The 12015-nt window shown below is 31.9% G+C and overlaps 1 protein-coding gene across 1 annotated transcript in view; it reads left to right on the top strand.

Annotated features, from left to right (window-relative positions):
- Positions 1-12015, top strand: part of LRP1B (LDL receptor related protein 1B) — a gene marked incomplete at both ends in the record, with an annotated part of 669864 nt that overhangs the window by 504463 nt on the left and 153386 nt on the right. Inside the window, 7 exons of the mRNA XM_084288908.1 lie at positions 1831-1962; positions 3605-3739; positions 4163-4292; positions 7123-7249; positions 7404-7555; positions 7844-7968; positions 11201-11572. Coding sequence (XP_084145034.1) covers positions 1831-1962; positions 3605-3739; positions 4163-4292; positions 7123-7249; positions 7404-7555; positions 7844-7968; positions 11201-11572 — 1173 coding nt within the window. The remainder of the gene's footprint in view (positions 1-1830; positions 1963-3604; positions 3740-4162; positions 4293-7122; positions 7250-7403; positions 7556-7843; positions 7969-11200; positions 11573-12015) is intronic.

Raw genomic sequence — 12015 nt, 5'->3', positions numbered from 1 at the left:
AATATTTTTCACATTTTTTCCTAATGCAGACAGAAAAGCAGATCACCTTTCCCATCATTTGGTCAATAATATATATTTGATCTAGGCCATATCTTAAATCTAAATTACAGACTGCAGTATTTGAAATGTTTGATATCTACTGTTATTGTATTGCCCTTAGTATAAAGTAAAATAATAATAATAATAATAATAATAACAACAACAACAACAACAACAACAATAATAATAATAATAATAATAAATTATTTAATTAAAATATAGTTATTTATTGTATATAATATATTATATCGTTATATATTATATATAATATATATTATGTGTTATTATTATTTTATTATTTTTTTCTATTTGAGGAGGAGAAAATGAAAACAGATTACATCTAAAGTTTTACTTTTTGCCTGAATAATACAAAACAGTAAAAGGCACTTTATTGTTGAGGTGTGTTATAGTTGTATACATTTTGTATTATTTATTCCTATAGGAATAAATATAGAAATTATTTATTCCTTAGGAATAAATAGGGAAATAAATAGGGAATTGCTGCCTCATCTAACTCATGATAGAGAATACGTAGAAACAGTTAAGCAACATGAATGTGGCTTTTCTACTACTTCAGTGCTTGTCATATGTAACTTAATAACATGGTCTTAACAATTTTTATTTATTTTTTCTAATATAGTTCTTTTAATTTTACTTCAGATACTCATAACTTGCAGTTGTGGGTTAAAGTAAAACTGGTGGATATTGTGTATCTGAAGTTTTCTTCCTTTATACTGCATTTAGATAATAACAGATATTAGGACTAAATTTTCTTCTAATTTTAATTTTAACTATTTTTATTCTTTCTTAAAAACTCAGACAAAAACTGAGAAGTACTGTTCTGCACATACCATATTTGTTTAGTATTGCTCATTTCATTTGCGAGCTAGGTTTCTTATTGTTTAAACGAAATTTGGTAATTCTCTATCTGAAACTTTGTGGTTCATATTGTGTTCTATGAGCTAGCTTTTTACAAAGAAATAAATTTATTAAAAAATGTGTGAAGAAAAAGGAACTTTTCCTGTATCATAGTTGGACTTCTTAAAAATTCCAAGTTGCATATCATTATGCTGTGTAATTTCCCTTAAACTTAGAAGTGTTCTATTATATGAACTTTGAGATTAATGCAACAAAGTACTTGTTATAATTCTATTTGTGGAAAGGTGTGATTCATCTCAACTGTTTCTTCCCACTTAATAGAAATAGATGCTTCTGGAGTGCAACTAACACAAATGTAAACATTTAAAATACATCACATGCGTTTCTCCCTTAAACTATGCATTTCTGTGTTGTCTGTAAAGGAAGTGTGCATGATTAAATGAGGTGAGAGGAATCTCATGCCTCAGAAGATAATTTATACAGTCTTGAGTCCTGCTTTCTACAAGTTCTGTAAAACTGTCCCTTGAACATATAAAGTGCACTGAAAATAATAATGCATATGATAAAAAATTTATGCACTGAAAATATTCTTAAATTTCTCATAATTCAAAGTATTTTCTTCTTAGCTTTATTTTTCATTAAAGCTAATTACTTAATCGTAAGATGGTGCTTGCTTTAAATGTACAATAATTTCCTTCTATTGTCTTCTATTATAGAAGGAATGTGTATTTGTAATTTAATTATAAATATGCCATAATAATTCATAAATGTGTTTTCAAAGAGCTGGATTTATCATTCTAGAAAATTATGGAGCTGTATTGGAAAATTATGTCTAGCACATGTTAATTCCTCAGGTCTTGTTGATTAGGAGTCTCCATTTTGTTCTCATTACCTATTTGATTTTCCCCTTAGGTGTTGAATCATTTCTTATGTATTCTGTTCATGAAGGGATTAGAGGAATATCTCTTGATCCAAATGATAAAATGGATGCTTTAATGCCTGTATCCGGAACTTCATTTGCAGTGGGCATAGACTTTCATGCAGGTAAATATTTTGTATAGTTTATCATATAAGTGGAAGATATCTTATCCCATTCCTATAAATGGGAAAGAAATAAAAACAAATAAATAAATAATTGCAACTATGTATGGAGGAGGTAGAAGTTGACTGTATATTACAATAGAGTAATAAAATCATTAATAGTTTTGAAAGAACACATTCTTATTGCTGAGCCCCTTTCAGTTCTGCAGTAGTTAACCTCAGAAGGGGCTTGAGACTTTGAAGATTTTGCTTTTCTCAGAAGCAGAGTCTTCTCAATTCTTCATTCAGTTTTGTTGTACTTAGTGTGAGCTGGGAACCCAGAGCCACTGTCACACATTTTTCCCCAGATTTCTGTCTATAGTTTGTCCCTGCTTTTACTCATGCTATCATAGTGCCTCTAGGCATTTGTATCTGTGGCAGGTATGTAAAGGTGCAAAGGAGAATAGATTGTACTCTATTAGTTGAAATAATTGGTTTGAACATTTACAGACTAAGCTCACAAGGCCTAGGAAAAAGGATAATTCTCAATGAGTACTTCTTATGTTGACTCTTGAGCTACCAAATTTTTATTGGCAAAATGCATAGAGTTCATTTTAACTGTTTGCTAATAAGCTGCCTCAGGACTGTACCGGAGTACAAGGCAGTGGATACTAATGCTCAACACTCAGCAAAATACTTGTAGAAGCTGCAGAAAATTGCAGATAGTTGTTTCCTGTTTTGTGGCCATGGTCATTCCCAGGTACTACTTCTCTTTTCAGATTCCAGCAATAGAATAGAATAAAATAGAATAAAATAGAATAGATAAATATCTGCTGAAGGCTTCAAATTGAGTATAGGCTTTCCTTCCATCTGTCTGAAGCCAGAACTTACTTCAGGAAGCAGATGCTGAAGGGAATTTTCATCCCCATTTCTATTAATTTCCAGAGTAATTTGGAAAATAAAACAGGTTTGTACAATTAAGATATTAAGTGACACCCGACAGACAGCAATGATGCACAGTTCTGTGCAATGTCATCCACTTTTATAAGTGAACAGAGTCTATGGCAGAATAAAGGCCAGTTGCTCAATTTGTATTCCTATTGCCTTGTTTCCCATGACATGGGTTTTCAGTGGTTGAGTCCTACTGAGAACATTATGTTTTATTGAGATACACAGGTCTTTGATTATTAGCATAAGAGAACCCCTGAAAATTGGTGTCTTAATAAAATTAGAGGGGCTTATCACTTGGGTCATTTGGATCTATCTCCAAATGTAAACTGGAACTCAGCAAATGTTGTAATATTATTTGTATCTGAAACCCACAGGGATCCTTATCAGTTTAGTGCAGATTAATTTAGTGAGTATTTTCTATGAGTCTATTTTCTATGTTTTTATTATATCACTATCAAATTTCTATTTTTTTTCTAGTTACATTTTTTGCTACTGCCAAAATTTAATCTGAATGATTACTGAAGGAAATGACTATATAGTCAGTTTGGCACTGCAGTTCTTCAGAGCACTGAATATTCTGGAACTAAAATGATAGTGTTGATAACCATTCCTTTGTTTACTCTGACATACTACTGAAGTTTTACAGTTACTGACATAGGTACCTGGACTGAAGTAACTAAATTAATCCAAGAATCCTTATCATATTTTTTTCTAGGTAATGATACAATCTATTGGACAGACATGGGTTTCAACAAAATCAGCAGATCTAAACGAGACCAGACATGGAAAGAAGACATTGTTACAAATGGCTTGGGAAGAGTTGAAGGCATTGCAGTGGACTGGATAGCAGGTAGGAGTTTACCTGCTTGAGGTACTGTCATGATGTCTGACAGTATGCACTTTCATTTCAGCTCAAGACTAAATAACTTGATTTGCTTTCAGTAATTTAGTTTTTTGTTGTTGTTGTTGTTTTGTTTTTAAACATAGTACAACTGTTTTTTTTTCTGTGGAGGTTTTTTATTTATTTATTTATTTATTTATTTAATTTGATTTAATTGGGGGGGGGGGAGGAGGAGGAGTTAGTTTTATTACAGCCTTATACTTTAAAGCAGAAGGCTGACTAGGACTGGAAATTAAAAATATTAGATGCATGTAATTTAAAATATAGCAGCTAGTTTCTGGTCTTAACTTACACATTTAAGATTAATTTCTCAAGAATTCACATTTCAAGTAGTGTTTGCTTTTTCCAGTAACTTCATGGTATTTTTCCTAGGTAACATATATTGGACGGATCATGGCTTCAACTTAATTGAAGTTTCCAGACTCAATGGCTCATTCCGATATGTAATTATATCCCAGGGTTTGGACCAGCCAAGATCTATTGCAGTACATCCAGAAAAAGGGTAACATTACTGTGGCTATTTGTATTTCTTTTAAAGTCTGCATGTTAGCACTGAAGCTTTTAGAAATCAGAACCTGAAAGGATTGTACTGGAATGTATTGTTCTGTAACTAAACACAGGTGGAAGAAAATGTTCTTAACATATGCTGAGATTTTTCATGAGTCTCTGTCTAAATGAAGTACTGTATCTTCTTTGCACAAGTTTTTATCTTCTAAGATAATCATTTTAACAGAAGTGTAGACATTGATTGGAAACTTGATAAATCTGTTGAGTACTTCTCAAGTTTCCAGCAAATCCAAAAAAGTCACACTAGGTAATGAAGACCTCAGAGTGATGCTGAAATAATAGAATGGTGTAATCCTTTACAGTTATAAATTCCAGTGTCATGTAACATCATCATGCAACAATGAAGGAAATTGCCCAAGGTGGCTGAGAGCTATGTTAAATGAAGCACCTGGGTAAGAGAGTGTCAAAAATTACGTCTGTTTTCATCCAACTGTTTGATAAGAGTACAGACTACGGTGAAGCACTAAGACAAATACAGAACTTTCTGTCCCCTTCAAGCTCCAAAGCTATTGTTAATAGAGTTACAAGTAATGCAGAAGCAGTAAATTCTGCAAAGAAGTCCCATCTTTTCTTCACTGGAACATGAAATGTGCTTTGTGAGTCGATTTATGACTCAGTGGATATAAATGCTACAGTTATCCTGCAAAACGCAGGCCACATTATATGTATCCTCTCAAACCTAGAGATGAAGATGTGTCACTCATTTTCCTCAGCTTCAATCAAACGAGTATCACAGTATGTTCAGGAAAGCAGTCTCTATACTCAGTTAGAGGAGTCTGCAGGCCTAGTAATGAAGAATTCTGACTTCTCAATGAGTCCAGATTGATGCGAAATGCTGCCTGGATCTTTGCCACAATTTCCTTTATAAGAATTTAGATGTAGTGATCTGTGTATTCTGCAGACTAGGGAATTGAAACTAAATGTATTTAAGAGTGAAGGTGAAAGCAATAGTGAGTTTTATTTTCTGCATAATATAAAAGCTTTTGCCACAAATGATTACAGCTATGTTCATATAGCACCACTGGATGCTTCGCTGTATCTGCTAACAGTTTTGGATTTATGCTGTTCTTCGGGATCTAGCTAAAATATTTTTGTGCTTAATGTACCAGAACATTTGTGGTCTTCTGTTACAGAGGAGGGGAAAAAATAAAAACAAAAATTTTAAAAAAGCCTTTGCAGAAAAGTACACATAAACCTGATAAAATTATTCTGACCAGAAGGGTAAACCTCACGTCTTCAAAACACAAATAGGTATTCACACCTTACTTACAGATTAGTAAATACTTTACATGTCTGCTAGAAAGGTACACTTTTTGTGAATGCAGGTAAACTTGGACTCTCTTTTTAATACTGTGCCACAACATCTCTTCAGATGTCTCCAATCAAACTTACTTTATACAAGTAGGACAGCAATGTTTTCAAGATGTAGGAAAGATGTTTCTTTATGTGGGGAGATAAATGCCTTCTTAGCCTCTGCATTATTGTCATATCTCTTTTCCTTTGCCAGGCAAAACTTTCAAAGGTGCTCTTTTCTCCCCACTCTCTCGTTGCTCTGACTTCTCATTTTTTTCATTTCTCTTGGAGCTTGAGTTGACAGCTATAAAAACGGAGAGGAAAATAGCAGTTATTTCATCTCATTGAATCTGCCCATTATACCAAGATATGAAGCAGCCAGCATTCAGCTGGTTGGTAATGTTATTTATATTACTAGGGAAAAAGTTAAGAATGTGTAGTCCTACAAAGGAGGGTCTTTGCCCCTCACCAGTTATACTTATTCATTTAAAACATATTGGGCTGATTTTTTTTTTCTTCCGTACAGTTAAATGGCAGTTTTCTGATGAAGCTCAACATTGTGATTGAAATATGGGGTTAAGGGGTGGGGAGAGGGGGAGTATGAAATATTTCTCCGACTTTGAAACTACTTCCTTTGAAGACATTTGAGGAACTTGATTTGTGTTTGGAGGGATGGATATATAAACTCTGACTTAATTTTCTTCACAGATAATTTTTGAAAGTTAATCCAGGACTGCATCAAATTTCTGCCACTTGCATCTCCATGTTAGCTATGTAACATACATGGGGTAGTTCCTAAAAAAGTTGGTTTGTTATTATTCAAGCATTGCAGTATACGCACCAAATACATATGTGGCATACTGCTATCTGCAAAGGTCCAGGAAACAAGTATTTTAGATGTCCCTTCCCAGACTTCTGGGAAGATCAAGTTTTTATTTCTGGGCTAGTTAATAGTTTATTTAAGTTTTTATTTATTTATTTATTTATATTTATTACCATTAATACTCCAATATTAAATATCTTGTGCTATCTTTTTGCCAGGTGCTTGGGAATCTTCTAGATTCCTTTAACCTCCTGGTTAGTTATACATACATCACCTGTATAATCACGATGTTTTTAGTAGGTATTAGATGTGTGCGCTTGCTTTGCAGTAATTTCTTTATAATTTTCTTTGATTTTCCCAAGCAGTAAAGCTATATCAAAGAACTGCATGTTGACTGATTATTTACAGTTTTAAGAATGACTTCATAAAAAACATCTGCAAAGAATCTGTCTAAAAAATATGTTATCAAACAAGTGTTAAAATACACTCATCCTCTAAAGGTTATACGAAGATACATATGCCTTATTATGCTTTTAAAATACCTACTAATGGTACATTCATTTTGTTTGCTATTGAAGTACAGTATTACACATTTTCATCTCTTTATTTTGATGCTAAATTTTAATTGGTAATTTCTGCAATATTTTAGGTATTTATTTTGGACAGAGTGGGGACAGACTCCTTGCATAGGGAAGGCACACTTAGATGGGTCTGAGAAGGTTGTGCTTGTGAGCCTGGGGATTGTGTGGCCTAACGGGATTTCCATTGACTATGAGGTTAGTTTCTTTGTCTTCCAGTATACATTAAAATGTACAATATTTGTTATGTTTCATTAAAGTCAATTGGTTTATCGCTTTGCTGTAATCTTAATAACTCTTAATGAAATACTTGGACAAGACTGTTGATGTTTCCTTTAAAATTTATCTTTAGGAAAATAAATTATATTGGTGTGATGCTCGTACCGACAAGATAGAAAGGATTGACCTTGAAAGTGGAGGGAATCGGGAGATTGTGCTGTCAGGGAGCAATGTGGATATGTTTTCTGTCGCAGTGTTTGGAGCTTACATCTACTGGTCTGACAGGTAATTTATTTTTCATAAGTATTTGAGTCTCAAAATGTTATTTCAGTGCCAGGTGTTTCACCTTTGTAGGATTAGCCATTCCTTAGCAAGGTCAGAGAATGGATTGCAGAAAGTTACAGTTTCCAAAGAAAGGGTATTTCTGATACTGAAAGCTAAGCATATCAGCATCATAGATGAGACAAGGTTTCTTCACCTTCTGTTAGGCAAACTCTCCACTGCCCTTCAGTCATTTGTTTGGTGTGAATTAGTTGAGGACTGTTGATCAGACATCTTCAACTTTTTTGGCAGAGCACATGCAAATGGCTCTATTAGAAGAGGCCACAAGAATGAGGCCACGGATGCTGTGACCATGAGGACTGGCCTTGGAATAAACCTGAAGGAAGTGAAAATCTTTAATAGAGCACGAGAGAAAGGTTGGCTGTTCTTAAGGATACTATTACGTGTTTCAATATTGCCTGGTACATTTTATGTATATTAAAGCATACAAAAAGTTAAATAATCAATGATTTATGGCAATAAATTTTGTAATATCTCCACATTTACTCTTAAAGTTGTTTGTGTTTTGTTTTGTTTTGTTTTTAGCTTAAGTTAATATACTAAAAAACTATATATAGTACAATTTCTACTAAAATCCTCCTGAGTGTTTTCAGGAGAAAGTCTAAAACCAGAACAAATTGTATTGTTCCTTTTTGTTTTCTGTAGGAATGAGATAGACCTTAAACTGTGATTTAAAAAGCAGCAATCTCAGGCTGTCTCAAAATTCTGTTGGAAAGCAGAATTTTCTTTCATGACTAGAAAATCCCAGCCTCTGTCTCTCAAATATTTATTTCCTGAAATTCCTTGGTTTTCAGTCCAGCATTTTTGTGTGGGAAGAGACCTTGTAAATAATTGGATTTCACTGGAATTTGATTTGTTTTGGAAATTGAAGAGACAAAAGTTATCATATACTCTCTGTGATTTATGATATAAAGATAAAAATGGCTGAATTTTATTCTCCACTAAGAGTAATCTTTCTTTTAGTTTTATTTTCTTTCCTAAAATTCTAAATCAGTAGAGATCTTAAAAAACAAGAACTATTTTGTGAGAAATAGAGACGTGATTGTATCACCTTTGTAAACAATATCTTTGTTTCATGTATTTGTTTCAGTTAGCAAAAGCGTTAAGTCTACCAACAAATGGTAATGATTTCCTCAGAACAAACTGCTACCACGAAATTCAGCCCAAATTATGTCTATATATATATTTATATATATTTATATATATATATATATATATATATATATTCAAAATCACAGAGAAAGAAAGTATTACCATGAAAAGATAAACTATTTAATACAAACATTTCTAGTGTTGGTAGCACTCAAAAGTTGCTTTAATCATAACATCATGTATCTGAAGACCTTGTTTTTTTATATATATCTTTCCTAAAAAACTGTATTAAATATGAAATGTAAAATAAATCTGTTTCAAAAGAAAACATTTAACAATCAATAAGATAAACAGTCTTTTCATTTTTTTCTTAAAAAAAAATAATAAATAGTTTTAATAACAATGAGCACGTGTATTAATTTTATTAAAGATTTTTGCATGCAGTTTCACCGTATTGTAGACATAATATTTTATGGATAAAAAATATCCACAGAAAATCCATTTATTTTAACTAGGCTAGAAATAGTTAATGTCTGCTTGCTTGGAAGGGCTTTGTATTTTAGGATTAGGAAAATATAATTGGATAAAATGCTTAATTATATGTAATGATTTTATTGGTAGCTTGAAATACTCGATTGCATTAGTAATAGGAGAAATGGTTACTGAGGCTAAAAATCTTTTAATGTTAGTTTGAAAAACATAACTGAATGATGAATCTTTAATACATTTTTCAAATTTTACTAGGGTACAAATGGTTAATGTCTTTTGGAGGGGCTGTCAGTGAGCCAGAAGGACAAAAGGGAAAAAACAGGTGAAAAATATTTTTTTGATTTTTTTTCTATATCTCTATTTTATATATACATATATATATATTTAAGTTTCCTGAACTAGAAGTAGTAAATGCTCCTTAAAAAAAAATCATAATTAGCTAGTCTCCTGACTTTCTAATTTAAAAAAATTTAAAAAAAAGGAAAAAAAAAAGGAAAAAAAAAAGAAAAAAAAACCAAAAAACAAAAAACAACTACACAAAGAACCTGTGATGATTGACAAATGATTAATGCTTTTTTTTTTTTTTTCAAACACCTGTTTTACCCTTTCTGATGAGCCAGCCCTGCAGTGCTAAACGAGTGATTTCCTACTTTCCTTCAGTGCTGTTTGCAATGATACACCTTAATTAAACTGTTTTTAGACCTGGCTGTTTTTTAAGATACTTACAGCTGGTGAACTGTGGAAGCACTGAAATTTTCAAAGAGAGATTTTAGAAACTTGAGAATCTCTTTCATGTATTTGCCTTTCTCTCAAACTCATCCTTCCAACCAGATATTAACATTTCTAGCCTAATAAAAATTCAAAAACTTCTTCAAAGAGACCACAAGTGCAAATGTATACAGATAAGTCTCCCAATATTTTTTGCATGACTACATAGGAATATTTCTCATGGAATTTTGCCTAGGAACTCAAAATGCAACATTTCTAACTTAAAGGGAAAGTTAACTCTCATCCCCCATTACTTTTGCTTTAATGTATCTTCAGCTTGAAATGTAACAGTTAGAAAATGCAGTCAATGGTACTTAAAGATACTACTTATTCCCCGACAATTATAATGGTTTTCTACCAGAAAACAATTTATTGAGACTGGTTTTTTTTTGTTGTTTTTTTTTTTTTTCTTTTTTTTTTTTTTAATATCTGGAAAAAAATCAGAAATGGGAAAACTGAAAGAGCTGAGTTGTTGTATGGAAAATGCTGTCAGAAACAGAAACTAAATTATCTAAACTAACTATAATTGTATTTCATACATAGTCCAAAAAAAAAGACAAAGGAAAATAGGTTCTAATTATTGACAATTACTGTAATTTTAAATATGGCTTGAAAGTGAAGTTTATGTCATTGAATTTACTAATTTGACAATGATTATTTAATGGAATGCATTTGTCAGAGAGTAAGTTTTTAAAGTCAGGTTTTAAAAGAAAATAGAACAAAATGTTACAAAACGTTGTTATTAAAAACAAGGACCTGGATTGACACAGTTTTGTACATATTAATATATATGTTTTCATTTTGATAGAAATTGACTAAGAACAGTGCAGGATTCTGATGGTATCTAAATTTACTCTTTGCCAGTAACAGGTGTTTAAAAAAAAAAATAATAAAATATTTCAAAGCATTTGAAACAGCTCATAAGTGTCTATCTAAGTCTTCATCTGAATGTGGAAGAAAAATCCATTCAATCATTTTCTATTTATAAAGTATATACACGTGTGAATTGGAAAGAATGTTAATTAGTTATGTTTGCTAATAGATTGTTTACTTTAAAATTTACTTTGTCTATTTGTCATTGAAATTATATTCTTTGCTATTTTGGCCTTTGATTTACCTGTACTGTAAATAAAGTTTAAGAGAAGAATCCTTGGAATGTGTAAAGTTGCATTCTGATTTAAGCTTGTTACTTGTAATTGTACAAGAGATAGATTTTTTTTTTTTCTTTTTTTCTTACAGGTACTAATGTTTGTGCCAAGAATAATGGTGGGTGTCATCAACTCTGCCTTTATCGGGGAAATGGACAAAGATCTTGTGCTTGTGCACATGGCTATCTTGCAGAAGATGGAATTACTTGCCTAAGACATAAAGGTTACCTGTTATACTCAGGAAGGACAATATTAAAAAGTATACATCTTTCTGATGAAACCAACTTAAATTCACCAGTAAGGCCATATGAAAATCCAGAGTACTTCAAAAATGTGATAGCTCTTGCTTTTGACTACAGTCTGAGAGGAAGAGGTTCTAATCGGATATTCTTCAGTGATGCACACTTTGGAAATATACAAGTTATTACAGACAACTGGTCGGGCAGAAAAGTGCTAATAGAAAGTGAGTAAAAAAGCAATTTCACACTATATGTATTTTCTTTGAATAACACATATTAAGTCAAAAGTTGGTAACCACTTGGCATCATAGGCTTAAAAATGCCAATAATGTTTTACTATACATAAGCATATAATACAACTATTACAATTTTTCCCTGTAAGATGAATTTAAACACTATCTTTTTGTATTACAACTTCAAAATAATTTATAGCAATCTTATGACATGTGAAGCATATTACTAGAAAAAAAAAGGGGGGAGGGGGGTCATGATATTTCATTTGTATTATGGTAATTTTTTGGAGCTTTTCTAACAAACCTCATTATACATTGCCTAGACATGAAAGAAGTCCTGTTACATCGTGAAATTATCAGTTGTGTATTTTTGTAGTTAGTGGGAGCGGAATACTGTAAGATACCTCTGCTGACATAACCATTCCTCAGTATAA

This window comes from Netta rufina, assembly GCF_964035555.1.
Source record: "Netta rufina genome assembly, chromosome: 6".
Taxonomy (NCBI): domain Eukaryota; kingdom Metazoa; phylum Chordata; class Aves; order Anseriformes; family Anatidae; genus Netta; species Netta rufina.
This window is presented reverse-complemented; position numbering and strand designations above follow the sequence as displayed.